The following is a 26834-nucleotide window of genomic DNA, read 5'->3' on the forward strand; positions in this document are numbered from 1 at the left end:
TTATTTAAGTAAATATTTTATAAATATTGTGCCATAGATTAATTTCTGTTCATAACAATTAGTCTATATGGGCTATATTAATCCTACATTATACGTCCAGATGTGCACAGTTGGCGCTGGTCTTTGTGTGGACCAGATGGATCTGTCCCGCAGTCGTGATGCGTCAGTGGCTGGTCCCTCGTTGCGCATTTACACGCAAACTAATAAATAGCGTTTAGCCTTGAGCGTACAGTAAGTGTAAAAAGCTGAGGAAACAACTGATAATGAGATGCAACAAGAGAAATCCTGTATTCACGTTCACGTGCAAGTGCACACACAAAGCTGTGGATGAAGATGATACACTTTTACCTCAAAGACGTTTTCATTTTACCTACATATTTGCAACTGCTGACTTCAATTCACCATTAACTTTATACATGTTAATACTGCAACAAACTGCATTTCCTGTGCATATTTCACACATAAGGGTTTGGATTTAAATCTACCCAAAATACGTAAGATGTTTAATTACATACATATATATATTCATTTATTTATTTATTTATTTGTATTACCCTAAATAGGTGATAATGTCTATTTTCTTTGTTGTACACGAGATCATTTGGAGAAACCTCATCCCACTGACTGGACTCTGCTGCCCTCTGTTGTCAGATCCCAACACACACAAATGCAGATTAGGGCTAAACTGGGACTAAACTATAGCTGTAAATAAACGAAATAAGCTGTTTGAAGAATATATGACACATGATGTATAGGTGCATTGGTTAATTTCCCTTCTGCTCTCATGTCTCCTATTTTTGGCATTCATGAACATTACATGAGCTTCCGTATTGTTAAGTTTGACCTGAAAATGCCCCACATGTTCCCTTGAGTTACTTTGCCCTTCTCTCACACATACTGTATACTGATATCAAATTGACGCCCTGCAGCCAAAGCCAACAAAGTGCAGAGCCGGAGGCATAGATACATGAGGCCACTGTGATTGCAGTGATTTGTCTATGTCACATGATTAAAATCCCCAGTAGTGATGATAACAATGAAGATGTGGGGCTGCTGTGTGTCAATGACATCACATGCTACTGCGTCAGCTGATCAGCTGATTGGGTGTGTAAACAATAGCCCCACATCTCTATGACGTGAATCGCTAACTATTGTGAGTAAGTAAATACAGTAGTAGGAAAAAATAAAAAAACAAACAATGCAACACACACACACACGCACCTGGCAGTACTCTAATGTTAACACTTTCCCCCGGGGCCAGCCATATGCATTTTGATGCCCTGTAGGCGAGATTGGGGATGAAGAGGTATCACAAGTCATTCCTCCCTGTTGCTGTGAGACTGCACAACAAGCACTGCTCCCAGTAAAGGTCAAGGTCATTGTCGAGGTCAAATTTATATATAGCACATTTAGAAACAACCGCTGTTGCCCCAAACAACTTTAGATGCTTAAATGAAGTTAAAGGAAGCAATAAAAAAAAAATACAATAAGGTAAAAGTCACCAAATAAAACATAAAGAGGGAACAATAAGAATTGCCTTCAATTAAAATAAAATAAAATAAAATAAAATGAAATAATAATAAATAAAAAAGATAAAACTGAATAAAGTCAGGCAGACTGTTCCACAATTTAGGGCTTGCCACAGAAATGGCTCTGTCTCCTCTGGTTTTAAGCCTGGAGCTAAGGCGCGGGCCTGAAATGGAGCCTTGTGGGACCCCCACAGCCTAGAGGGGCTGCTGCTTATGAGTACTGGCCAAGATGGACAGAGAATGTCCTGTCTAACAAGTACGACTAAAGCCATTTCAGAACAGCATCTTTAAAGCTCAAGCAGTGCTCAAGGCGTGAGATGAGAATTTTGTGGGCAACAGCATCAAATGCTGCAGTTAAATCTAAAAGTAACAGCAGTTTCCAGAGGCAATAGCTAAAAGAAGATAATTAAAAGTGCTGCTTCTGTGCTGTGACATGATTTAAAAGCAGACTGAAACTTGAAGTTGCCCATAAAACATTTCCCATAAAACATCATTGTACATAAATAGGAAGCTTATAGAAACAGGGCTAGAGTTAGAGTTAACAGTGGGATCTGAATTGCACTTCTTAATGAGGGGCTGCGCAACAGCATGTTTCTGGGTGCAACCAAGTGCACAGGGAGCACTTGGGACACATAGGTAAGAGATGTGTTAATACCTTTTTAAAATATTAGGCCCAGCAGTGTTAAAAACATTTTAGTAATGCGGGAGAGATGCTCTGTCCAGGGTGTGACCCCGCCTTTCGCCCTATGTCAGCTGAGATTGGCACAGCGACCCCCGCAACCCTCATGTGGAGAATACAGCAGTAGAAGATGGACTGATGGATGGATGGATCTGAAGGCTTTTAGTTTGTCAACAAACTTTGATAGCTCAGAAAGTGACACCATCACAAAGACTGCTGAGCAAACAGAGTGAGTGAATCAGCTGGATGGGGAAGCTAAAGCCCTGATACTGGAGATTTTATCAATAAAAACGCTCACAGGGATTAATAAGACAATTAGTGTTGACCTGAGGCCTGGGAGTATTACTGGACAGCAATTGTGTTTTTCTGCAGTTTCCACAGCTCTCTGGTATTCAGACAGTCACTTTCTGAGAATAGCCAAGAAAACCTGAAGTTTGTCCTTTTTTCCATTTTCTCTCAGCACACCGACATGAGTGTCTGACAGCTCAGTTCACCCAAAATGTTACTACCCACACCATGTGCAATACCTCAAGTGCAATCCTTGTTTACACTGTAAATATCATTATCATAAATATTTTTTACCACTGTATTTACAAATGAATGTGAAGAATGTGAAATGAATAATAATAATAGTAATAATAACAATAATAATAATAATAATAATGCTAATAATTATTATTATAATTAATCATTCAAAATTATATTAATCAAATAAACAGGGCTGTTTTTCTCCTTGTTTTCAAAGAGGCCAAACACATTCATCCAAAACAACTCAAAATGTTTCATAATGCTATTGTGGATAAAGTCCAAAACATCTTAACAATTGTGCAATGCCAAAAACAAGTGAGGAACAGTTACAGGGCAACAAACAATAGTAAATGGCAATTAATTTTCTGTGACGTATGAATCACGTGTGGGTGGACGAGCAGCAACAGTCCCGCCTTCTCGTGACAAACGGAGGATAAGCCCCGCCCACTGAATGTCCCATAACGAGAACAGCTGGCAAAAAGAGAAAGAGAGAGAGAGCAGAGAAAAGACAGAAGACAGAAGACAGACGATAGGGAAGGGACATTCATCTGCTGCCTCACTCCACAGAGTTAACACACCAGGGCTTTTGGCTGCATCTCCACGCAAGCGAAAAACATTCATTTAATTTTTCTGCCCAGGGCGCATGCTCAAAACCAACGGACAGTGCAGCTGTTTTAACCAGGAGTCCGTAGAGGTGAGTACAGTAATGCGCCTCACAGCTAACCGCAGTGAAACTTGCCCCCCCTCCCTCTTACCTCCAGCTCTCCTCCACCACAGACTGTTTATGGAGCTCTTGTTTTCACATCTAAGCACCAGCAGCTAACCCTTAGCTAGCTTCCTCAGTGACATAGCGGGACAGAGCTCACTCTTAGCTAGCGGTTATACTTCAGCAAAGATTACCAAACGACTGTTTGTTTGCTAACAATGCGAACAAAGGCTTTGCTTGGCTGTTCGCCTTTAAAACATATACTTTTTTTGCTAGCTTTAGCTTAGATGAGAGCCCTCGCCATCGGCTATGTTATAGTTTAAGATAATACGGTTGAAGATAATGTTTTGACACAAACGGTATCCTCCTGTGTGTCGGTACGTCAACCCCCATGCATCGCGATAAAAGCACTCGCAATAAGTTCATCAAAAATAATCGAAATAAGCAGTAGCGCATGATTCCAATCACGAGACACTGCAGTTAAGTTGATAAAGATGAATTCTGTACCAATTTCTGGTAATGTCAGTAGTGTCTTATGCAACAATAATAAAAGGTAGATTATATTTGAAATAACTCTACTAAAGGGACTATGTAAGAAATATATTGTATTAAACAGGTTACATTGAAATAATAACACTGGTACAAATAGTCTATACACAATTTATAGTTTACAACCTGCAGATTCTGTTTATGTAAAAAGTGTATAAGTGTAGCTCCTTGTAGATCTGTATTACGGTTTGAGAGAGCTTGGTTACTCAAAATATCTGGTAACCTCAAATCTCTGGGGGGGATGAGAACGGGGGATGCTCTTCAAAATGTAGTTTGATTATAGTACGTGTTTTAAACTCTAGATGGATGTCTTATGTACAGACAATAGCTAGAATTGTGTATATATCAGTTTTTAGTTTACTTGTGTCTGAAACCATTACATGTGTAGTCTGAACACAGCTGGTAGTGTTATATCTGGCTGAAATAAGTTACATTGATGTACAAAAAGTTAGCCTTCTATTGAGCTGTAAATCACCAAAGTCTGTGTTGTAATACATTAACATAGTCATAGTCAGTTGTTGCATGATGATAGAACAAATTTGAATTATTGTGGTAATGTGACTAAAATTTAACTTAATCATATTTCTTGAAGTAGGACTAACATACTGAGGTTGTGCGGTTGGGAGGATGGGTATCATTAAAGAAATAATATATGTTACACAGAAGAGGAAGACAATGGCAAGAAACATGTGGTGAAATCCAGATGTGGTATGGTACCTTATTTAGACTGCTCAGGAGACAGAGTTTATATTCGACCAACTCAAATAACTGAATATTTGAAAGTAAATTAATGATGAGAAGACTCGGAATGGCACGCCACATGTCACTAACTTAAGCTGCTAGCTGCCAGCTTAACTTCGCGGAATTTAAGTCATAATTTCGGTCCAGTAATAACAAATTGAAACAGGGGTTTGTCGACACCTAGTGTAGCAGAGGCGGATATACATCGCTTCAGTCACTGTTGAATCCCACTCTTGTATAGTAGGACAAAGACATTGGTCCAACGGCGTAGTCAAGCTGTAACTGCAGCTCGACTTAACTGCATGGAAACATACTGTGTGTCTGTGTGGCATTGTTGACTGAACTCCTCTACTTCAGCGTGTCAGTCTCATTTGCATTTGTGCTGGCACTAAACAGACAAGAAAGCTGACCTCTGCCTTTCCTTCTTGCAGCCCAGAGAGAGTCACAGCATTAGAGGAAAGAAAAACATAAAAGGGCCATTAATAAATAATAAAAACACACACACAGCCAACAACTGACTTGACTCCACTGAGAGAGAAATTCATTTGAGTATCCCTAGATTATTGTCAGTTGTTCTAAGTGTGTTTGCATATGACTTAATCAAAAGTCAAACATAGGATTCTGAAGTCTCATTATTTCTGTAAATACTTCTTCTGTGCCATGTCAAGGTGAATTTGTTTCACTGGCTAATTAATTCGTCTCATAAGGAAAAATCCAACAAAAGCCACCAGTGAGTGTAAGAGCTTTACTAGTACAATAAATCCTGTTCATTGGACAGACTAGGGCAGATCATGACATGAAATTAAATGAATCCACTGGTCTGACTGGTTATGCTCCATTCTCTACTCCACAAATGTGTCCTTATCTGACTAATGATGATCAAACAGCTGGGACATGTTGGGCTGTGAGAGGTAATGCCTCAGTAGATGTTTGGCACAGTAGTTGTTTGAATTGTAAGTGATTAAATAAAACCTGTTCTAGTGACCACCTAATCATCTTCCTTCATTTCATAATTTTCATCTTCATGACCTGACTTAAACTTCAAACTCAGACTGTATTAGCTCCCTTTGAACTGTTGTATTCATTTTTGTTTTTTTCTCCCCAGACACTGAACCATTTTTAAAGATGACCACTTCATGGAGTGACCGACTGCAGAACTTTGCAGACTTGCCTGCCAACATGGACAGACTGTCAATGAAAAAATACAGGAGAGAGCCCTACCACAGGTTAGACACAGAGGTCAGGGTGGTTGGAAACCAACGGATTTCTGGTTATCTTAATTTTGCCCCACAAACTGTACAGCAAACTGTGATTCAGGGTTTGAGTTGAGCCATAGACAGAACATAGAGATGCTGAACCATGATAATGAATCCTTTGTCTGGTCATAAATGCAAATCATGAAGGCCAGGGCCTCTCTTTGATCCAAAGTTTGGAACAAACACTGACACATCTAAACACAAACAGCTGTCATTATTGTATTATGGTCACATCCCAGTCAAGGAAATTTGCAAATCAGATAAGGATACATATAGTAATTCTCATCATCATCACAATGTACAGTATAATCGTGTTGCACAGCCCGTAATTATTAATTCCATTGTGAGTAGTTAAGGAGATGGCTCTGGAATAATAACAGTGTTGAGATGGGTTCCTAATCACTTGTCTGCCACTATAAAGGCAGTAGGTTCCCAGGGAAATATAGATTTATGGTACAAAGATTGTTTGTCTATAATTGTAAAACCTAAACAGCAAGAGGCCAGTCCTCCGCCTCCTCCTCTCACAAAATTGCTGACAGTGGGAAAGCAGAAGTAGTGGAAACTGGTGAAACTCTATCTGGAAATAGAATAAGAGCCTTGTCACTGGAGATGACAATGATGATGTAAACGGAGAATGATGGACACTGAGGTTGAACAAGAGATAACCTCTGAGGTTTGAGAGAGAGTTCCAAACTAAAATTCAGATAGCCTAGCATACAGTATTTGTTCTAGACAAATAAAAACAAACATAACAAATTACTTCACCACACTGCAGTCACGAACATAGCAAGGAAAATCATACTTTTCATATTTAACTGTTTAACCAATCTAATAATTTCTGGCTATTTAGAAAAATGAGAAGAGGATTTTCCTCTCTTTACTTCCACTTTTGTAGATGGTGAAATGTCCAGCTATCATATTGTGTTTATTTTTGCTGGTATTATTAGTAGGTTTATGAAATTGAATTGGGACGTCAAAGCAGATTATACATATGATGCCAGTTGTCTCTTGGGTGTGGTTTTCTGGTTGCTAGGTAACACTCCTCAGTCAGATGTTAAAACATCACCAGACTGTTAAGGTCAATTGACTGAGTGAAAGAAGCCTGGAGAAACGTAGCACATTGCACTGAAGGCAAAACTGATATTGATTACGCTGTTTTGACTGTAAGTTGTTTTGTCAACTTGTACAATGGGAGCTCCTTGTCATAAAGATGCCCTCGTTTCTCAATATGCTGACTTCAAAACTGTCCAGAACCAAACATGTTGATGTAAGAGGGATTTTATTACTTGTTTCTTTTTTTGTTTAATGTTTAACTCATGCTGACAATCATTTATGTCCACTGGATACTGTTGTTCTTTACTTCCACATTGTCACATATTGGGGTGTCCTCACAGGTTCTATGGCATGATCAATCTTCAGTTTCCCCCGTGTGTGTTAAAACAAAAGTCCAAAACACAAGCGAACAATCACACACACTGCATGACCCCTTTGCTAATCTCACTGACAAAGACTGTTCCTTCAAAGCAAAACCTCATCTCAAACAACATGTCCTGATAATGAGATCTTATTATCACATAGCAGAGGCCTGACAACTTTACTAAGCCCAGATAAACATTCTACTGCAGAGTCGAATCACTGTCCATATGAGATTACAGCACAGTGGGAACAATCCGTCAGATTGCTGCACAGCTGTGCTCGGACTAAAAGTCGTGAGGGGATTCTCTTGAAGGTGTGGCCTGGCGCATGTGTGCTATTTGAGGCAATACTGTTATCAGAGGGACCAAAGTCAAAGCTGACTACATGTCAGCCTCACCCTATTGTCAGTGCTTAGGAGAGACTTTTACATATGTAACAGTGTGATTGTCCTTAGTCACTCCTCCCACAGGAATTATGCCTAAAGGTCAATTGTGAAATGAGCACAGCACAACAAAATAGAAAAGGTTCAGGGTTAAATCCGTCACAACCGCACATCATAACAGAAAGATTTAGATTGGAATCCCTCACTGGAAAAGTGAACTCAGTACTGAGAGATGTTGACAGTAAAGAAGCACATTTGTTTTGGTTGTTCAGGAGCACCTCAGCTTTTGACAGGCCATCGTTCTTTGGAAGCAAAACAAGGGCAGAATAAGTTCTCCATATGGAAGTGATTTGTATAGAATATTTTGAATACCTGAAATGTAACTCTTGAATTGTTAGTGCTTCCATAAATTACAATACGATCCAGGCTATAGGTATTATTGACATCTAATGAGTGAGGCTGCAGATTGCAGATTTTTCCCCCCCAAGTGTGTCAGGGAACTACAGTGGTCTTAACACACCAGCAAGTATGTCATTCATCTTCATTCACTGTACATTGTAAGCAAAATGCATTCTCTGGCTGCTTCTTCCACTCGGGCTGCTCTAGAAAAAGGCTTAAAAAATATATTTTAAAGTGATTATACACCTTTTGGCAGTATATTCAATGTCTGCCAATAAATCCTCCTAATTATTACTCACTGGACTCTTGATTTATGTAGAACAATTGGCTGCAGCCTCATTGACAGTGATTGGTGATGCGAGCATGCAGCTGTTGTTCACCGCGAGGGGGTTTGCTTGGTGACGCCTGACTTGTGTGATTGTTCTGGATGTCTTTGAGAGCCTACAAACACCATGATGCACAGCAACAACAACAACAACCCCGACTGACGGCGCACAACAGCAGAGAATGACGTGGAACGGCCACAATCATTTCTGCAACAAATCAGAAAATTTCAGAATGGAAAGAAAGCAAAAAGAGAGAGAGAGAGAGAGAGAGAGAGAGGGAGGGGAGGGGGCAAGGGGACCGCATTGTTTGTGGGCTAAAGCTGCCCTGTGCTGGTCAGACCAGCGGAGAGTCAATCTGAGGTTTAATTTCACACAGAATGCATCGCCAGTCGACTGATGGACAAAGATCTAAATGGGAACTTTTTCACTATGGATCTGCTGCCAGGTATTTCACTGCTTGATTTCAGGAAGATGACAAGATCATTGTCACAGGTTAATAACAAGCTGTGTCAAATATTGACTCAAGTGTTACCTTTTTACCTCCATCATAGTCCATGTCTGTATGTCTCTAATTAGCATCGCTGTGATTACATTTTCCTGGCGATGGAGATTATGGCCAAAGGAAGAAATTATGGGATATTGGTCGTCTGAATGTGGAAACTGAGCTGCCTTGGCAGAGATTTGCACTGTCTTGAGTGCTTACCCTAGTTTTAGCTGGTTGGTTTTAGCTGATATTTCTAGCATGAGTTAATACTGACTTGTGTAGAAATATTTAGGAGCACATTCACACATTCAGCTCAGTCACAGATGTTGAAAGTAAGTGTGTGTGTGTGCCAGCAGTCAATCTAGACAATCTAGGAGAACTTATATCTTCTGTGGAAGCCGTGTCAGCCAGGGCATGTAAACACCATCACTGTGGCCACTGTGGACCTCCAGCCCCCTGACTGATTTATGAGTGAGGATAGTGAGGCTGTTTCCTGGAAGACTGGCATGCTCTGGTTAAGTTTGTGGGGTTTTAGCATCCTCTGCTTTTTTGCTTCTTACTTCCTGTCGCTTTACCAAACACCAGGCTGAAGGCCTCTGCTGAAACCACTGAACAAGTATAGGTTCATAGTAGTACTGCACAAAATCCCCCAACATTGTTGACAGTATCAAGCAAAGTACACTTGTAATTAAGCTGTTTGTAAGTTTTATTGTCGTTGTTGATTCAGAATTTTACAAGCTAACTTTACTCATAACTGCACTTCAATGACTGAAATTAGGTTCCACATTTAACCTCAGGTTCAGCTTGAAGCGTCTTCATTTCCCCTTTCTTAAATGTGTTTTTCAACCAAGTAGAAAGCTAAGGTGGTACAATTCCCATGCTCCTTCAGTGCATTAGTCAAAATGTCTTTGTCACTGAACCCCAACATTGAGTGATTGATTGAAAAAACGTGCTGTACACAGTTTGAATAGGTAAATAGACTTGTGTAAGAGGCACTTTGATTTGAGTTGCTATTAAGACTAGAAAAGAGCTTTATAAATGCAGTTTGGTTTCAATAAAATAAATTAACAATGTGGATTAAAAGAAAAAAAACAATGAAGCGAACCAATTACATTGTGCAACACAAACTCCAGAGTGTGGACATTCTGCAGTTTTCCATTCACATAATTATCTCAAGCACCCTGCGACCCTCTGGTGGAGGATAAAGCGGTTAGATGATGACTGACTGACTGCTGAAGAACTGCTGAACAACAGTCTCTGGAGATTCCCATCGCATTCAATCGCTGTGGATCGGAGTCACTTCTATGGGCATTTCTGTTGTCACACCCAGCCTCCCTGGGGGGAACTCCAGAGAGTCTCCAATTGTCAGTGAATGTCCAAAAGCAGCTAAGGGCAACTGTCATGTTCAAAGTTTTGAAATCTTTTCTTAAATCGTCATCTAGGATAAGGCAATTATTATTCTTCTTCTTCTGCATCCTACTAAAATAAATGCTGACAAACTTGTTGAAATGTATATTGCAACTAAAACTGTGCCCTTATTTTGTTTTGTCCAGAGTGTTTGTTAACAGAAGTTTGGCCATGGAGAAGATTAAGTGCTTTGGCTTTGACATGGATTACACTTTAGCAGGTAAGTTCATTTACATTAACTAACATATCATCACTGTGGCTAAAAACAAAACAGTTTCTTCCACCTATAAATGTCTTTTGGGTTTTTGACTGCCCAGACTGACAAACACTTTGGGTTTGCCAGAAAATAAAGCCTCTGTAATTAGAGGTGAAATGTGTTCAAAAAATCTCAATCAAGTCCACCTAAAGCTTAATATCCACACTTCTGAAAATACTATAGATTGAGAACCTGCTTTTCTAATTCAGAAGACATTCAGTTGATAAATATATGTAAAATGTGTCATTTCCAGACATACAAGCATTCTGTTAGAATTTTTGTAAGCAAACCATGATGGTTACACAGCAGCTCCCCGGTTCACATTGATTATCATTTCTGTTTTATTATCAATAAAGTAGACCTATTGAAAATTAGCACATTCAGTTCAGTTTATTGCCAGAATCAAAGTCTCAATAAATAAAAGCCAACAAATATAAGAAAAGGAAAGAAAATATGCATAAATGTGTCATTTGAATTCAGGCTGGCTGAGATATTCGAGGACGTGCTTCTATTTGGTAAATTAGATGCATTAGTGGAGTGAATGTGGAAATCAGGATAAATTAAAAGTTTGAAGGGATTTAATTTCTATATGAATATGACGCATTTGGATTTGCAAGAAACGCACCTTTATTTGCTGAGTTTATTAAATTCAGCAACAAGATAGTGAGCTCTGTATCTCGCTATCTTCTCAGAACTGCAGTTTGATGAGTCCAAAATGTTATTTAGGTCAGTGCTGGTGACACATTGAACACATCATATCACTTAGATAACAAATGTTAAGCATAGCTCTCCAGTACATGAAGCTGGAACAACAGAGATATTTTTCCTACTGACCAGTAACCAGGCCAAAAATATCCAGATTTCTTTTTATGTCACTGTGTTCTGTGACTCAGTTCCATTTTTTTGTTCTCTCCCAATTTCTAAAAATAATCCTCCCTTTGGACAGCGGGGTTACGTTTGTTTATTGAGTTCACAGTGATGGCTCCCTCCGTATCGGGGATCACTCGTAGTCCCTGCCTGGCTCTGAATCCCTGCCCTCATTCAGAGGGCAGGAGATTTTACAGAGGCTCAGCTGTTGACAAGGTTCTCTTTATGGCTGCTCATAACCAAGTGTTAATGTTTGCTAGAAGTGTGGCTATCATGTATCATTGGAGGGTGTTCATCTTTTGACTGCAGCAGCACTTAATCAAGTCAGAGGGGCTGGAAAGATTCACAGAACAACGGCCACTTAACCAAGGCAACTGGTCTGGCTGCAGTATGTGTTTTTTAGAGGGTGTTAAAGACAGTGCAAAGTGCATAATGTACAGTATGAGGTTTTTTGTTTTTTTTTTGCAAAAGTGTTTCCCTTTCAAACTTGAGACAAAACTTGATACCGGAAAATACAACATAATATCTGACTGACTATTGGAAATCACGTCAAAATCCCTGTCATCAGTGTCAGTCAGTACTAATAATGTATTAGTGTTCATACACATGCATTCACTTGGACTCTAATCTATCTGTGAAGTGCTCTGCCTTTATTAAAACTAGTTGTACTGTGTTTATTCTCTCTTGTTTTGGGTTGCTTTGCTCTGTAGGCAGATGTTGCCATTGCATGAATACTGACCTTTCCACTAGGGCTACAACAATTATTCGATTAATCGATGACTAAATTACTATTTCGATAATCGATTAATAGGTTTTTTTAATATTTAAAAAAATTTCTCTGATTTCTTTTCAGCTTCATTAATGTGAATAGTTGTATTTGTTTCAAGGTTTGAGAAACACCAATAAACATTTTACAGCATTTTCTGACATTTTATGGACCAACAACTAGGTTATTTAGTTGCAGCCCCTATTTTCCGCCAAAGGCAGGTGTATCTGTGGTTGCTTTGTAGAAGCAGGACGCTCAGAGGCACGTGACCTCACATTTTGTCCAACTAAGCCCCGCCCTTTTCAGACTGCTGAGAAAAGCACAGTTGGAGTCAGAAAAATTATCTAATCTGTTTGAACTTTGACAGAGAATTTAGTCATTTTGGTCAGTGTGCTGATTATCAGGGTTGATTTGTGTCTGATTTATTTGCTGCATTATCAGAGTATGATCTGGCTGGTTTGTACATTTGAAACATTTGGCCACTGTAAAGCAAGGCTTAATCTACATAAAGAAAGCTTACTTTAAGGCTATGAAGAGTTAAACTTCCGTATATGTTAATGACAGAGGCACCTATAGGCACTTTTCCATTATATAGTTCTAGCACTACTTGGCTTGATTCGACTCTACTTTTTTTTCTTTTCCATTAGGGATAGTATCTGGTACCTGTTTTTCTGGTCTGGCAGCAGTTGTTTGTGCGTTTGTATCCGTTACGAACTCTCACAAAGCTTGGACCCAAATGCACGAAGCCGGAAACAGAAGAAGGTTTCAAAAGAATATTATTGATTCCTTCAAACAGGCAAACAAAAGGTGAGCAGAAACAGCTCAGGAAAATGCTAAACACTAAGCTAAACTTGACTTGAAAAGGCTGAGAAAACAAACAAGAACCTAAACTAAACTAACATCACAAAAGATCTCTGACTTGATACGAACTTCAAGCGGCACAGACGCTGACAAAACACATAAGACACACTGGCAACTGAAAGTGGGAGAAGGGAGTATATGTAGGGAGTGAGGGTAAGGAGCACCAGGTGAACACAATCAGGGAATCAGGTGAAACACAGAACAAGACATACAAGGTGCTCATAGGAAGTAGAGAAACCCCTTACCAAAATAAAACAGGAAGTGACACTGAACTAAAACTAACTAACACAACTGACGGTGCATGACAGTATCGCATATAAAACAATGTCACGTCAGTTTCGCACAGCCATGCTAATGCTGAGGAGGCGCTATGAAGTCATGGAAAACGACGTGCCTGATACCAAACCGAGTACAGTCGAGTTGAGAGGAACTGAGTCGTGCTAAAACTTTATAAAAGCACTATACGTTCACTCCTGTTGTCATGCAATGCTGCAAAAAAAAAGTTAAGTTCAGTGTTCACATGCAGGCCCAGATTGCAATGGGAGCTTTGTGAGAGCGGCACACGGACTTGTCCTAGTTTTCCAGACTTTTGGCTGGAATGTAGGTCCTCAGAGCTGTGCTGAATTTTTCACATTCCTCCACAATATGTTTGATAGTTAAAAATGTGTCACTGGGCCCTATATTTGGAGCCACAGATGATTAAAGACGGATACGATGTTACCTTTTTCAGTGTAGGCTGCTATGTGACATGGTTCAGATAAATTCTCTGCCCACAATTTCTGTGATTTAGATTTAGTGGGGTATTAGTAGAAGGGTGGGGGTTGTTTACTTTGCGTGTGTAAGGGGTGTTTGTTACGTGTAAACCAAAGGTGATCTGACCTACAAACCAAAGTGACACCTCACACCTCAGCAATCGGAGCAGAGGGAGTATAATTATCTGGCAATAATCTCATCAGGGATACAAGGTCCTTGCGACTGTGGCTCTTTTCTTGACTCGGCTGTAAGTAGACGGCCGTGTGTGTGTCCGTGTGGGTCTACATGTGTGTCTGCATGCATACGAGTGTACTGACAGTGTGAAACATATGAGAAAGTGGTCACAGTAGGGGAGCAAGGACCCCCATAAAACAGAAATGTGAGGGTCTAATTCCAGGCAAGAGTTGGGCACACAGACATGCGTTTCAAATTCTGTTGATGTTGTTTTTGTTGTTGCCTTGTTGACAAATACATGGCACCGTCTATGATGACTCGAGCGTTGAGTGTGGTGTACATGGCAAAACAGATCTACAAGTAGTCCGTCATCCAAAATAGTGAAGGGTTATTTAGGGTTACGTTTGAAAATCATCCACTCTAGGCCATGGTTTTGTTTGTTGTGATTATTTAAGTCACTCCTCTGTCAAGTAAACAGTAAATGAGTCAGTTTATGTGCAGCACTCAGTTCATTTCCATGCATGACTACACCATTTAATTAGAATACTGTCTAACAAGCACCAGCGTGAAATTGTATGTATGTCTGTTACATTAGGTGGTGAAATGCACCTTTTAAGTTTGTTGGTATTACCAGGTTGATTGGTCTAGGTTGTCCTAGACCAATGTTGATGCCATGTCCAGAGCCATTCAATGTTTGTTTGTTTTTTTATCATCCATTAACTTCAAAATGTTTACTTAAGCTGGCAGAGCATACATTTGGTCTCCTTAGTCCAAAAATACACTGGTCTGGATTTCCACATATTTTTCTTGCAGTTTCTGTGAAACAACTTCTTCTTTTTATGGCCTGGAGAAAATAACTGTGGTCGTGTGTCTAGGTCCGTTTGGGTCTGGGTGAACATGTTCATGCAATAGCAATTTTATTTTTCATGTAAATGTGCTGATTGTCAATTAAGTCAGATTGAATTTTATTTTATTTTATTAAACCAATGTTTATCCTAAAAAAAAATACATAAATAAATAAATATTAAAAAAATATCATCTTAAAATTAAGTTGATAAATTATTATGTAAATGACAATTTCCTGAATTTTAAATAACCAGTCTGACTTTTTATGTAACAGACTCAGAGAGCTGTGATTTTAACATGTCCTGTGCTGGTGTGGGTGGGAGCAGCTCACTACTGTCCCAAGGTCATGATGTGAAAACAGGCTTAAGAGAGAGTGATGATAGTGAAGGTGACAGAGAGGGGAAGCGGTTCCTAAAATAGGTTCCTTTCCTTTTGTAGTGTCTCAGAGCCTCAAGCAGTAGCAGGAGTAGGAGGAGAAAATGTAGTTGGGTCAAAAGTGTGCAGGGGGTTTTGAGGGACTTGTTATTATCATGCAGAAGCAATTTGTAGCTTACAGAGGAGTGACGACAAAGGGACAAGATTTCCCTGTAACTCAGTGACCACTCTGTGTATAACACCTGTGAAAAACATCTGTGTATAACCCAGCTCTCAACAGACAACCCAGCAAGTGCACACTCGCATAGTTTGCAGATGAGGACACCAATGTTTAGTAACCCCAGGACTTACTGTCCTCTATCCAAACTTCATCAGCCAATTTTTCTTCCCCTCCCGAGGCCTCCTACCCCACGCAGGGACTGTCAAAAGCAGGCAACAACACAAGTGCATTCTTTGTTTTGTATTTATAACATCTGACTTGTTCTTTTCCCAGTGTCAGATAGCATTTGAATCCTCTCACAGCCTTTTCTGAGTCTAGCATTGGTCTCTGTTTTTATTTTCACACTCCACCCTTTCCCCTGTTAAAGGGGGGGGTTGTTACAGCTGAGTGAGGACACGTTATCAACATATTAAAACGACCCCTCACACTCTGAAGTAGATAGACATGGTTATAAAAGTCACATGTACGTGTGTAACATGAGTGCAGTTCACTGACTGACTGTTTGTTAGTTATGTAATCCCCCACGGGTCATGCTTGCTGTGTGTATTTAAGCGTTACATCTACATTCTGAATGAAAATGTCCTGAATTTGAGAGAACAACCGACTGTGTGAAAACCTTTCTACACAATTATTCAATTGATGTGTGTCATGTAGAGCTGTGTGTGTATACAATTTAATGTATATGTGTCTGTGCATCGTTTCTAGTGTACAAGTCACCGGAGTACGAGTCACTGGGCTTTGAGCTCACAGTGGAGCGCCTGGTTTCCATCGGTTACCCCCAGGAGCTGCTCAGCTTTGTGTATGACCCGTCCTTCCCCACCAGGTTAGACCCATCACGCTCAAGAGCACAAACATCATAACGGCCGTCAGGTCAGTGGCAGAATGCTGCTTCTGTTGCCTCAGCTCTTATCATTTTGAACTCTTTGACCTCAAAAGATACATCAAAGCTGCTTTTTCCACCACGCAGTACAGTGCAGTTCAGCCTGCCACGGTACAGTTTAAACCCTAATTGTGTTTTCAATAAATAGTGTGACATCTTTACCAGCCTGACACAGTGTAGCCCACCACATATAAATATACCTTGTATTATGACAGAGAGAAGATTTAAGACCTTTTCTATTTCATTCCTGTTGTCACACAATTAACGTGCAGCGTGACTAGCTCCACCCTTTAGAGATCAGACTACTCTGCTAGTTACCCCAGTGGAATGGTGCCAAAAAGTGGGAAGGTACTGATGGGTTATCTTAATACCCTTCACAAGTTTAGGCAATTAAAACACAAATAACTGTGAACAGCTTGGTGAAAACAGGTCTTTTACAAATAATATAACTATAACAGCCTGGATCAGCAAGAATCCATCACCTGGTCAAAGTTAAGTTCCTTAACTGTATGGCAAATATGTTTTTCTTTTGTTTTACAGATGTAAAACTATCATGTCTTGTTTTTCTTGCTTTCAGGGGCCTTGTGTTTGATACCATGTATGGAAACCTCTTAAAGGTTGATGCCTACGGTAATATCCTGGTCTGTGTCCACGGATTCAACTTCCTGCGAGGGTGAGCGATCGCATATAGCAAAATCACAAAAACAAAATCTCTCCCCGACATCTTCATTTACATTAATATGTCGCCTGTGTGTGTTTGTCTTTTCTCAGCCCTGAGACTCGTGAACGGTACCCAAACAAGTTCATCCAGAGAGATGATACGGAGCGCTTTTATATCCTCAACACGCTCTTTAACCTGCCAGGTAAGGTCTCTGAACACAGATAAGAGAAATAAAATATGCAATTAAGGTCTTTATAGGTTTCAAGCCACGATATTGCTTAAACCTTTATTTATAAAGGGAGGATGACTGAGAGCAAACTCTCTTTTACAAGGGCACTTAAAAAACAAAACGATAAAAGGCACAGCACATTTCCTCATGGTGGGAAAAATGTTTAACACACGTCTCTTGTGTGATCGATTTCCTGAACATGTTTGTTTTTATTACATCTCAAATAAAACTTTCTGTCACTGATTGGGACAGACAATATAGTCTATCTATATAGCTATAATTTCTTTGATGAAAAAGTTCTAATATTGGACATTAAATTTCTCTAAAACTGTACAATAAAAATGTCTGATTTCGTTTTTTCATTCTTATTCAGAATGAAAATCTACATATATGTATGCAGCCTCTGTCAAATGTCAACACTTTAAATGGCTTAATTTATCTTTGACGAGCGCACCTGCTGACAACAGCTTATTTGTTTGTCTTTACAGAGACCTACCTCTTTGCCTGCCTCGTTGACTTTTTCTCCAACTGTGACAGATATGCAAGGTAAATAACTCTCAGTATCTGCCAAGCAACACGTTTCTTGGCATTTGCATGGTGACACAAAGGTGCAGGTGCAAGCCAAACTGGGTCAAGATCAAGCCCTACAGCATGGGAGGGTGCAGGGCCTAATCAAAGCTAATCATTGTAGAACTCAAAACATGAAAAGGCATTTATGTCAAAGAACCTGTCTAATTTTCATTTTCTATAACCATGATTCATTTATCCCTGCCACTAATCGAAGGACAGCATGGAGACTTATCACAATGACATAAAGGAATAAATAAATATTTCCACTAACTATTTACAAAGACTTGAAATCCTGATGTAACTCAGAGATAATCGTTAAAATGTCTCATTAAAGGCGTTGTAATAATGGCCTGTAAATTTGTTGAGAATGTAATCTGGAATGGCTGCATGTCCTTTGTCCTCTGAAACCTGGTTGTTGGTCTTTTAGGGGGAGAATGCTTTCCTGTTTGGCTGGGGACCCCTCCAACAAGGGAAGGCTATCCCATTTAAAAGCAAACAAAAAACAAATGTCATGTTTTGAAAACCTTCTGTAAAGATGTGGCCTGTGCGACGGCTGTGTACGTGTGTGTCTCTCCTCCTCTCCTCCAGCTGTGAAACTGGCTTCAAAGATGGCGATCTCTTCATGTCCTATAAGAGCATGTTCCAGGACGTCCGCGATGCCGTTGACTGGGTCCACTTCAAGGTAGGACGTGATTTTAACCTCAGCTTGTTTTTGGGACATAGCATGTCTTATATATACAATAGGCAGGATTTGTTTTGGTAATATTGATAATTAATTCCACTATAATTTTTCATCATAACATAATCTAAATTAAATCAAGGCTCAAGTCATCTGAGACGGAAAGACTGTTCTGGTGATGGTAGTGGCCGCTCCCTGCGTTGCAGAGAAACTTTGAAAAAGGAAAGACTTGAAATAAGCTCAGGAAAGAGCTCGGCAAACCCAAAATGTGAATCAAAAACTTGTACATGAAAATCTTGCCTACTACACCTACACCTATAGGGCACAATATACAAATAATGTTACATCATTTCTTTTAATGAAGACCAAACAGGCAGAATAATAACATCAACAAGGAAAATGACTATAAGTTACCCACTGCACCCTTGAATAAACATTAAAGGCTGGGCTATAATACAACAGCATAAATGCACTTTGAGATATAAGATATGTAATCACTTTATTACATTATATTACATATTTTAATTCAGACATGTTTGTTCTGAGTCCAAACAAAAAAATAAAAAGACAGTTCAAACTAACTTGCTTTCACATTGCAGGGTACTCTGAAGGAAAAGACTGTCGAGAACCTGGAGAAATATGTAGTCAAAGATGTAAGTAGTTGGTATTCATCGAGGACGTTGCACACTTACACACACACTGAATCACACATTATTGTTGAACTCTGTGAAGGAGCTGGTTTTGTAAAGATGCCTCGAGCTTCAGTCTTTTCTGTCTCTTTGTTCCCACCAGGGGAAGCTGCCTCTTCTGCTCAGCAGAATGAATGAAGTAGCCAAGGTTTTCTTGGCGACTAACAGTGACTACAAATACACTCATGTAAGTATGTGTGTGTGTGTGTGTGCGTGCGTGTGCGCGTGCGCAGTAGAAGGGGGAAACCTGTAATTATTCATTCAGTTGCCATGGATTTCAAAAATTCAGTTGGTGGTAGGACCGATGATAATGAAAGAATCTATTTGATATCGATATTGCACTTGAACTGACTGTGTTGTGTCCTCACAGAAAATCATGACCTACCTGTTTGACTTCCCCCATGGCCCCAAGGTAAAGTACCAAAGTTCTTCCTTCCCTCTGATCACACTTTGACATGTGTTGAATCTAAAACTTTCTCTTTTCGTGTGTGTGTGTGTGTGTGTTGTCACCACAGCCTGGTACCTCCCACCGGCCCTGGCAGTCCTACTTTGACCTGATCCTGGTCGATGCCAGGAAGCCGCTCTTCTTCGGGGAGGGTACGGTGCTCAGACAAGTCGACACGGTGAGAACTCAGGGAAACACTCACTGACGTATCACAATTTGCTGACAACCTCCTGACAGTATTTTTGTAATGGTGATAAATTAGGATATAAATTTGACTTGTGAGTTACATTGTCTGTAAATTATTTCAGCCTAAAAAAAAAACACACGCTCTTAACACACAACGTCTTGAATAGCCTGGATAGAGATGACTCGTTACACAGATTCTGCCCCACTGGTGATTCTGTAAGAAGCTGAACTGAGTTGGCAAAAAAACGTTTCATGTACAAGTGACATGAAACTGAAAGTTGCATAGTAGGCCGAGTCTATTTAACATATTTTAAATGTGATAATGGTCCACAAATTTGAGCTTTGTAATTGTAAATAGTTTTAAAATTTGCTGCACCACATTTAAAAGCTACTGTTTGTACACTGTGCATTGCATCACCCTGAAAAGACCTACTATCATGTTTCACAGTAAGAGATGGAGGACAGAACACACTGTCCTCATTTTGTGAGAATCATCATCTATTTCAAGTTGATTTGATGATTCAGATTTGTGTGTTCAACAAATCATGCTGATGACCTACATTTCTATCCGAGTGTACGGTGGCCCTGAAGGTCAACGTGATACAGCATTTCAGAAAACACTTTAACAAAGTCCCCCAGTGTCATTTCCTGTTTACACTTCAGGATGCTAGACTAATAGATACAAACACTCTGTGTAATGTGAGGTCTGTTTTCTTCATTACAGACAACAGGGCGTTTAAAGATTGGAACCTACACTGGACCTCTGCAGCATGGGATAGTCTACTCTGGAGGTAAGTCCATGGTTCCTCTCAGTCATTCTTTCTTTGGTGCATCAGCGATCAGTTGCCTTCAGCAGTTGCGATTGTCATTTAGGTTCATCAGACATTGTGTGCGACCTGCTGGGAGCCAAGGGCAAGGACATAGTTTACATCGGGGACCATATCTTTGGAGACATCCTCAAGTCCAAGAAGCGTCAAGGCTGGAGGACGTTCCTGGTCATACCCGAGTTGGCCCAGGAGCTGCACGTGTGGACGGACAAGAGCTGTGAGTTGGAAAGAAACACAAACGCAGACCCGCACTCACAGGAACGTGGAGATAACGGTTCACCTGGAGATTTATAAGAAAACTGTCTGAACAGGGACCTGAACTAGACCAGGGCTTGTTCAGTGTTTTTAAAGTACAGGTGTGTGAGGGACAAAGAGTACAATTACATATTTGCGCATACAAATACATTATTTTAAACGAAAACACACGCTCTACAAGAGCAATTGTGTTAGGTTGCGCTTCCATTGCGACGCAAATCGGTGCAAACCATCAGTTACTACAGCATGTACATATCAGGCTGAAGTTGACCCCATCAAATAAACTATGTGAATAAAATAAAAATGCATCCACACTGCACCAAGATGAAAAAGTGTGGGCCAAAGAAGTAGGTCAAAGTGGTCTTTGTCCACTCTAAAATAAGCTTTGAATAAGCTTTGAATCTCCCATCATCCACATGAATCCTCCTGAATCAGGCGAGGAACCATGGATGTTTTCTTTTTCGATTCATGGATCAAGTAACAAAGCCGCTGTTAGGGTAATGATAATCCATTGTCTGATCTGATTCCAAGTTGAATGCATGAATTGATTCAGTCTTGCCGCTGTAATTTCACAGTGATCTTAGCAGCCTAGGTTTCGGTTGCTTGGCAATGATAGACGTGACAGGAGTGGCTTAAAACTGCCTTCTGTGAGTTTTTAGATGCTGTATTTGAACAGCCCCTTACTGTGTTTACATACAGTCAATCGTTTTTCTCAACATATTCCTGTGTGAATAAGCTCCACAGTGCAGAAGCTGTGTAATCATGCGCAAGCTTGTTTTGTTTTTTTTGTTTGGGTTATGTTTTTTGTCGAAGGGTTCTCTTACAGCATGTTAACCACTAAGAATGTTCCAAATATAGCTGTACAGTTGGAATGTTACAACATGTTTTCTCTGCCGCCCGATTAGCAGAGACACAATGTGTCCAGCCACGCAGCTCTACTGTATGTACCACACTCACTCTGCATACACCACAACTCTCCCTGTAACAGGTTATATACTCATAATCTACATTTGATAACGAGTCAGAACCACACACTGTATATCAAAAATGGTGATGATATTTGCCGTTATTTTGTTACTTACAACCAGTTTCCTACTGCACCATACCAGCTGTCAATCATCCTGTCACTCACATATCTATTTTCCTCTAAATAGGAGCATAATTTCCAAAATTGACATAATGTTCTCCTGAAACTAGTGATTAATACAGTTAAATGTTAACTGAGGTTATAAATCAACAGCAGAGTCGCTCTCTGGTGGCAAACCTATTATTACCTTACTTCCCAGAACATGGATCACATTGTCACTCACTCCGCACTCACATTCACAGAGTCATAGTTATTTATACTGGAGTGGAAACGGAGATTCACTCTCTCTCCTTCTTTTGTTTTCTAGCATTATTTGAGGAGCTGCAGGGCCTGGACATTTTCTTGGCTGAACTTTACAAGTAAGAGACGTGACCTTTAATCTTCACCATATTCTGCTCCCTTTTTTTCTCAACGTTTGAAAGTGACTGCTGCAGCAGCAGTTTTTGTCCGCTCGCATGTGAGCGTGTGTCTGCGAGAGAACCTGGTGATCGGGTTAAAGTCTGCAGGGTCATCTCGCACAGGCTGCCCGATTACCACGTTTGCTGAAGTTATTTATGGTCTGGCACGCCTCACTGTTGCACCACATCCTTGACACGTTACCTTTCAGCAGACTGATAGCGTTTCCCCTTCCCCTCCCCCTCGCGACTGACTGACTGACTGCAGCGTGTTTCTCCTCTGTTCGTCCTCAGACATCTGGACAGCAGCAGTAACGAGAGACCAGACATCAGCACTCTTCAGAGAAGAGTCAAGGTACGGCCTTAATCACCCATGTTCCTATGACGACGGGAGACACCGGCTGCCAAGTTATCAGTCCCTGCATTTGCATTGTGTCCACTGGAGTTTAATCATTAACAGCTCTTTGCACTGTATAACGTGATCATTCTCTGAGTGGTGAAAAGAAATCACAGCACCCATGATAAAGATGTCAAATTAAAAGTGCGTAAACGTTCATAGTCTTGTTTTTTGTCACACCAGAAAGTGACACATGACATGGACATGTGCTACGGCATGATGGGAAGCCTCTTCCGCAGCGGATCCAGACAAACCCTGTTTGCCTCGCAGGTGATGCGTTACGCCGACCTGTACGCCGCCTCCTTCATCAACCTCCTCTACTACCCGTTCAGCTACCTCTTCCGAGCGGCTCACGTCCTGGTGAGTGTGTGAATGTGAAAACGACGTCATCAAAGAGTTTAGAGCCAGTACGTTTACGGCTTTGTTTATAGAGCTCCGGACGTCACGTGACTCAAGTTTGTTTACACTGCCATGGCGGCAGGAAAAGGTTTTGCAAAAATGTACGGCCTGGTGCCAGCTTCAAACTGTCAAGAGTTCACTACACACACTTTAAATCCATGGAGATTCAGTGCATTTTACGAGGATAGAAACAGTTTTGGGGGGGGCGGGGGTAAATTGATCGTAAAGTGTGAGAGTGAGAGCGCCCTATGTCAGCTGAGATTGGCACGCGACCATCATGTGGAGGATAAAGCGGTAGAAAATGGACGAATGGATGGAGAAACAGTCGGAGCAGACATTATTCCAGACCTGCAGTATTCTACGCCGTCAAATTCTGATACATTTTTACCTCATCCTACTCATGCAATAAAAGTGTGTAACATTAAGATATCAAAGTGAGTTTGCATCGTAAACTGTATTTGATATGAAGTGACCACGACACGATCAGAATCCGTTGCCTTCTGCGCTCGCTTCAAGCTCATTTTATGGCCGTCTCTCTGGATCTTTGGTGACACCTGTCTTGATCTTTTTTTCTCAGGCTAGAGAACACCAGATTCGACTTTTAATCTGTCACTCTCACAATATATTTCTTTTTCCTGACAATTCTCTGTAAAACCATGGAGATGCTTGTGTGTGAAAGTCTGTGAAAGTCTTTCATGTCATCAAAGAAGAGCTGGATCTTGTGATTGAGACTTTATCTCTGACTCCAGAGAAAGAGAGAGAGACCCCTAGTGGCACAAATTACATACTGCATGCTTAAAGGGCTGTTTCCCCCACTTTTTTCCCCCTCTTGGACAAATGAAGATAAACTTAAAAAACTACGACGCTGCTGTGTTTGTTTATTTCACTTTCTATTACAGCGGTGGATTAAATTTAATCCATCCACTGTCACACATTGATCTCTGGAAATCTCTTTCCCCCACACAGATGCCCCACGAGTCGACGGTTGAGCACACCCACGTGGACATCGACGCAGAGTCGCCGCTGGCCACGCGCAACCGCACCCACTGCAGCGACTGCAAGGACCTGGATTGCAAGCGCAACCAGCTGACACGCTCCTTCAGCGAGATCAAACCCCCCAACCTGTTCCCGCAGACTCCTCAAGAGATCACCCACTGCCACGACGAGGATGACGACGAGGAGGAGGAGGAGGAAGAGGAGGAGGAGGAGGAAGAAGAAGAAGAAGAGGAGGAGTAATATGGCGGGAAACGGAGAGGAGAGCCATGTTCCTGCTTCTGCCTTCATGTTTTCCCACTTGAGTCAGGTAGTGATGTCTCTCTCTCTCTCTCTCTCTCTCTCTCTCTCTCTCTCTGTGAGTGAGAACTAACATCTCCAGTGTGTGTGTGTGTTACTGTAACAGTGCTGTATGCACACACACACACACACACACACACACACACACATATATACTGGAGATTTTTGCGAGGGAAAGTGTAACAAGGACCAGTAGTGAGACAGACTGTTGCATTCTGGGTCCTCAAAAATCAAACTTTTTCCCCCAGCTTCATTGTGATAATTGATTTGATTCCTGTATTATTTCCCGGTCAGACAGACAGGCAGACAGACAGACAGAACACGCAAGTACATGTTCACTTTAATCCCCTCCAGACTTTGACAGTGAACTGTGTTGTCACTGCCTCTGTGGACACAGTAAACAAACACTTAACAGTTCTCAGTGTTGGAGGAGGAAAAAAGAAAATATATGCACATACTGTATAAAAGTAGAATTTTTTTTTATGCAATATGGGAACAATGGTTCAGTTTTTTTCACGTTTTCTTTCATTTATTTTGTCCATTTTCTTGTCATGACAGAGGAGTCATTTGTTCCATCTTGTAATTGCGTGTGTGTGTGTGTGTGTGTGTGCGCATGTGTGTGTGTATAGACTCAGACTGTAGCATCCTGAGTGACAGTGAGCTGCAGATCAGCTGGATTATAAACTGAAGCACAGGAGCGCTGAAGCACAGGAGCACTGAAGCACAAGCAGGCGCCAAACCATTAAATCATCATCAGATGCAAATTTTTTTTTTTATGTTTAGAGAACATGTGGCACACAAAGTGATATTCTGTCACCTAGCAACAATGAGGGCAGATGCAACTGTGTAAAATAAATGCCAACAGTCTCTATGGCAACCCCAGACTACAGTCGTGTTTCTGTAAAGTATTTTTACAGAACACAAGAGGCCTTTTATTTTGATGACAACATGTGTGTGTGTATATATATATATATACATATATATATATATATATACACACACACATATACACACATATTTTTTAGCAGCTTCATGACGAGTGTGACGTGAGAATGTGATGAATGTGAGAGTGGCATCTTTTTGTTTTGACAGGACGAAGCTTATTGAACTCCCAACTTCATGTAAAAACGTGATGTTTAAATCCTGCATATTCCTTTTAAAGCATCACAAGTATTCATGAATGAATGAGGATGTCCTATCTATCAAAAGGGTTGGTTATTTTGACTCGGTTTTGTGTGTTTTGATTTCAGTGACCGTATGTGGTTTTATGCACATGATCAATTCTTGTAAGACAAGCAAAAAAAGAGGGAAAGAATGTTTTAGAAATGCCCTGAACAGGTTATCATAGTAGCTGTATAACAAAAAAGTGTCATGGAAACGAAAGCGGGAGGAAAAAAGGCAGCAGAGCAAAGATTAGACTGTGTCAGATTAACACTTAAACCATTTTTCACATCATGTTTTTCCCACATCCTTTCTATTTGCGTCACCAGTTGCTCTCAGTCGTCATCAGCGCACAAGAACTCCCTTAGTCTAAATCAGAGCTAAGTGTAGGTGGAAACTTGAATGTGATTTAAGATGTTCTAACTGGTTATTATTTTGTCCAACTTTGTCCTCAAAGATGCTCTGATGTGTTCAAACTCTGTCTCATTGACTTATTGGACTCTGGACACACAGTCATGACACGTCCCTGTGTCCAGTTTTTCAAAACATGCAGAGACGCAGCCTGAGTTTGACACACGCTGACTTTTTTCTCCCTCTTTTGTTGTTTCCCGTCATATTGATCCGTGTTGAAGTCGATTCGAGCCACAAAAAGGGAAGAAAAATGCTGTTGTGGTTACTCCATCCTTTGCTTTTTCCTTTCTTTTGTTTCTTAACTGTTTTAATGCTGTAATGTTAGTTCCTGAATGTGGGAATAACTGGATGATATTATGCTAAACGAGGCAGGTGCATCAGCGGCATAATGCATGTGATAAACCATGAAATGTGTTCTGTCACGCTGATTTATAAAAGCATTTTTTGTGGACTGCGTCATTTTCATAGCAAAAAAACTGTAAAAAATAGATTTTTTTTTAAAAAAAAGAAGAAAAATTTAAATGAAGGGAAATGTGAATAGCATGTTAAGAACTGTAACTATAATGTTGCTTGTAATCAACACCTTTATGGTTATTTTTATTTTAAGTGGTTTACAGATTTGTAAGTGGACCGTTCCATTTCCTTTTCATATCATTTCTGTTGTTTTTAGAAGACGTGTTTTCTATTCTATTTTCTTTTGATGCAAAAACCACAGCCGCTCAGATTTTGATGACAGATTTGTGAACACTT

The 26834-nt window shown here is 40.4% G+C and overlaps 1 protein-coding gene across 4 annotated transcripts; it reads left to right on the forward strand.

Moving 5' to 3' along the window:
• The first annotated feature begins 3201 nt into the window (after positions 1-3201).
• Positions 3202-26834, forward strand: nt5c2b (5'-nucleotidase, cytosolic IIb). Of its 4 annotated transcripts, XR_006360615.1 has the most exons (19): positions 3202-3430; positions 5838-5958; positions 10549-10622; positions 16226-16343; positions 16978-17073; positions 17172-17263; positions 17779-17836; positions 18449-18542; positions 19139-19192; positions 19332-19415; positions 19599-19640; positions 19744-19851; positions 20584-20650; positions 20733-20903; positions 22336-22387; positions 22718-22778; positions 23004-23180; positions 24186-24522; positions 25142-26834. XR_006360615.1 is itself a non-coding variant. In XM_044029170.1 (18 exons), exons 2-18 carry the CDS (start codon positions 5858-5860, stop codon positions 24453-24455), a joined length of 1719 nt encoding a protein of 572 aa, XP_043885105.1. In that variant the 5' UTR covers positions 3202-3430; positions 5838-5857; the 3' UTR covers positions 24456-24583. The 4 variants fall into 4 exon arrangements, 3 of the variants coding, with proteins under 3 accessions (XP_043885105.1, XP_043885106.1, XP_043885107.1); XM_044029170.1 differs by lacking the exon at positions 25142-26834 and having other exon boundaries at positions 24186-24583; XM_044029171.1 differs by lacking the exons at positions 3202-3430; positions 5838-5958; positions 25142-26834 and adding an exon at positions 8846-8956 and having other exon boundaries at positions 24186-24583.

The sequence above is a fragment of the Solea senegalensis genome, linkage group LG6 (genome assembly GCF_019176455.1).
Source record: "Solea senegalensis isolate Sse05_10M linkage group LG6, IFAPA_SoseM_1, whole genome shotgun sequence".
NCBI lineage: Eukaryota > Metazoa > Chordata > Actinopteri > Pleuronectiformes > Soleidae > Solea > Solea senegalensis.

Coding starts and splice junctions, on each gene's coding strand:
- nt5c2b (XM_044029170.1), top strand. CDS start 5,858: ATGACCACTTCATGGAGTGACCGACTGCAGAACTTTGCAGACTTGCCT. Junction 17,264..17,778: donor CACGCTCTTTAACCTGCCAG/GTAAGGTCTCTG, acceptor TTGTCTTTACAG/AGACCTACCTCTTTGCCTGC. Junction 19,852..20,583: donor TGCTCAGACAAGTCGACACG/GTGAGAACTCAG, acceptor TCTTCATTACAG/ACAACAGGGCGTTTAAAGAT.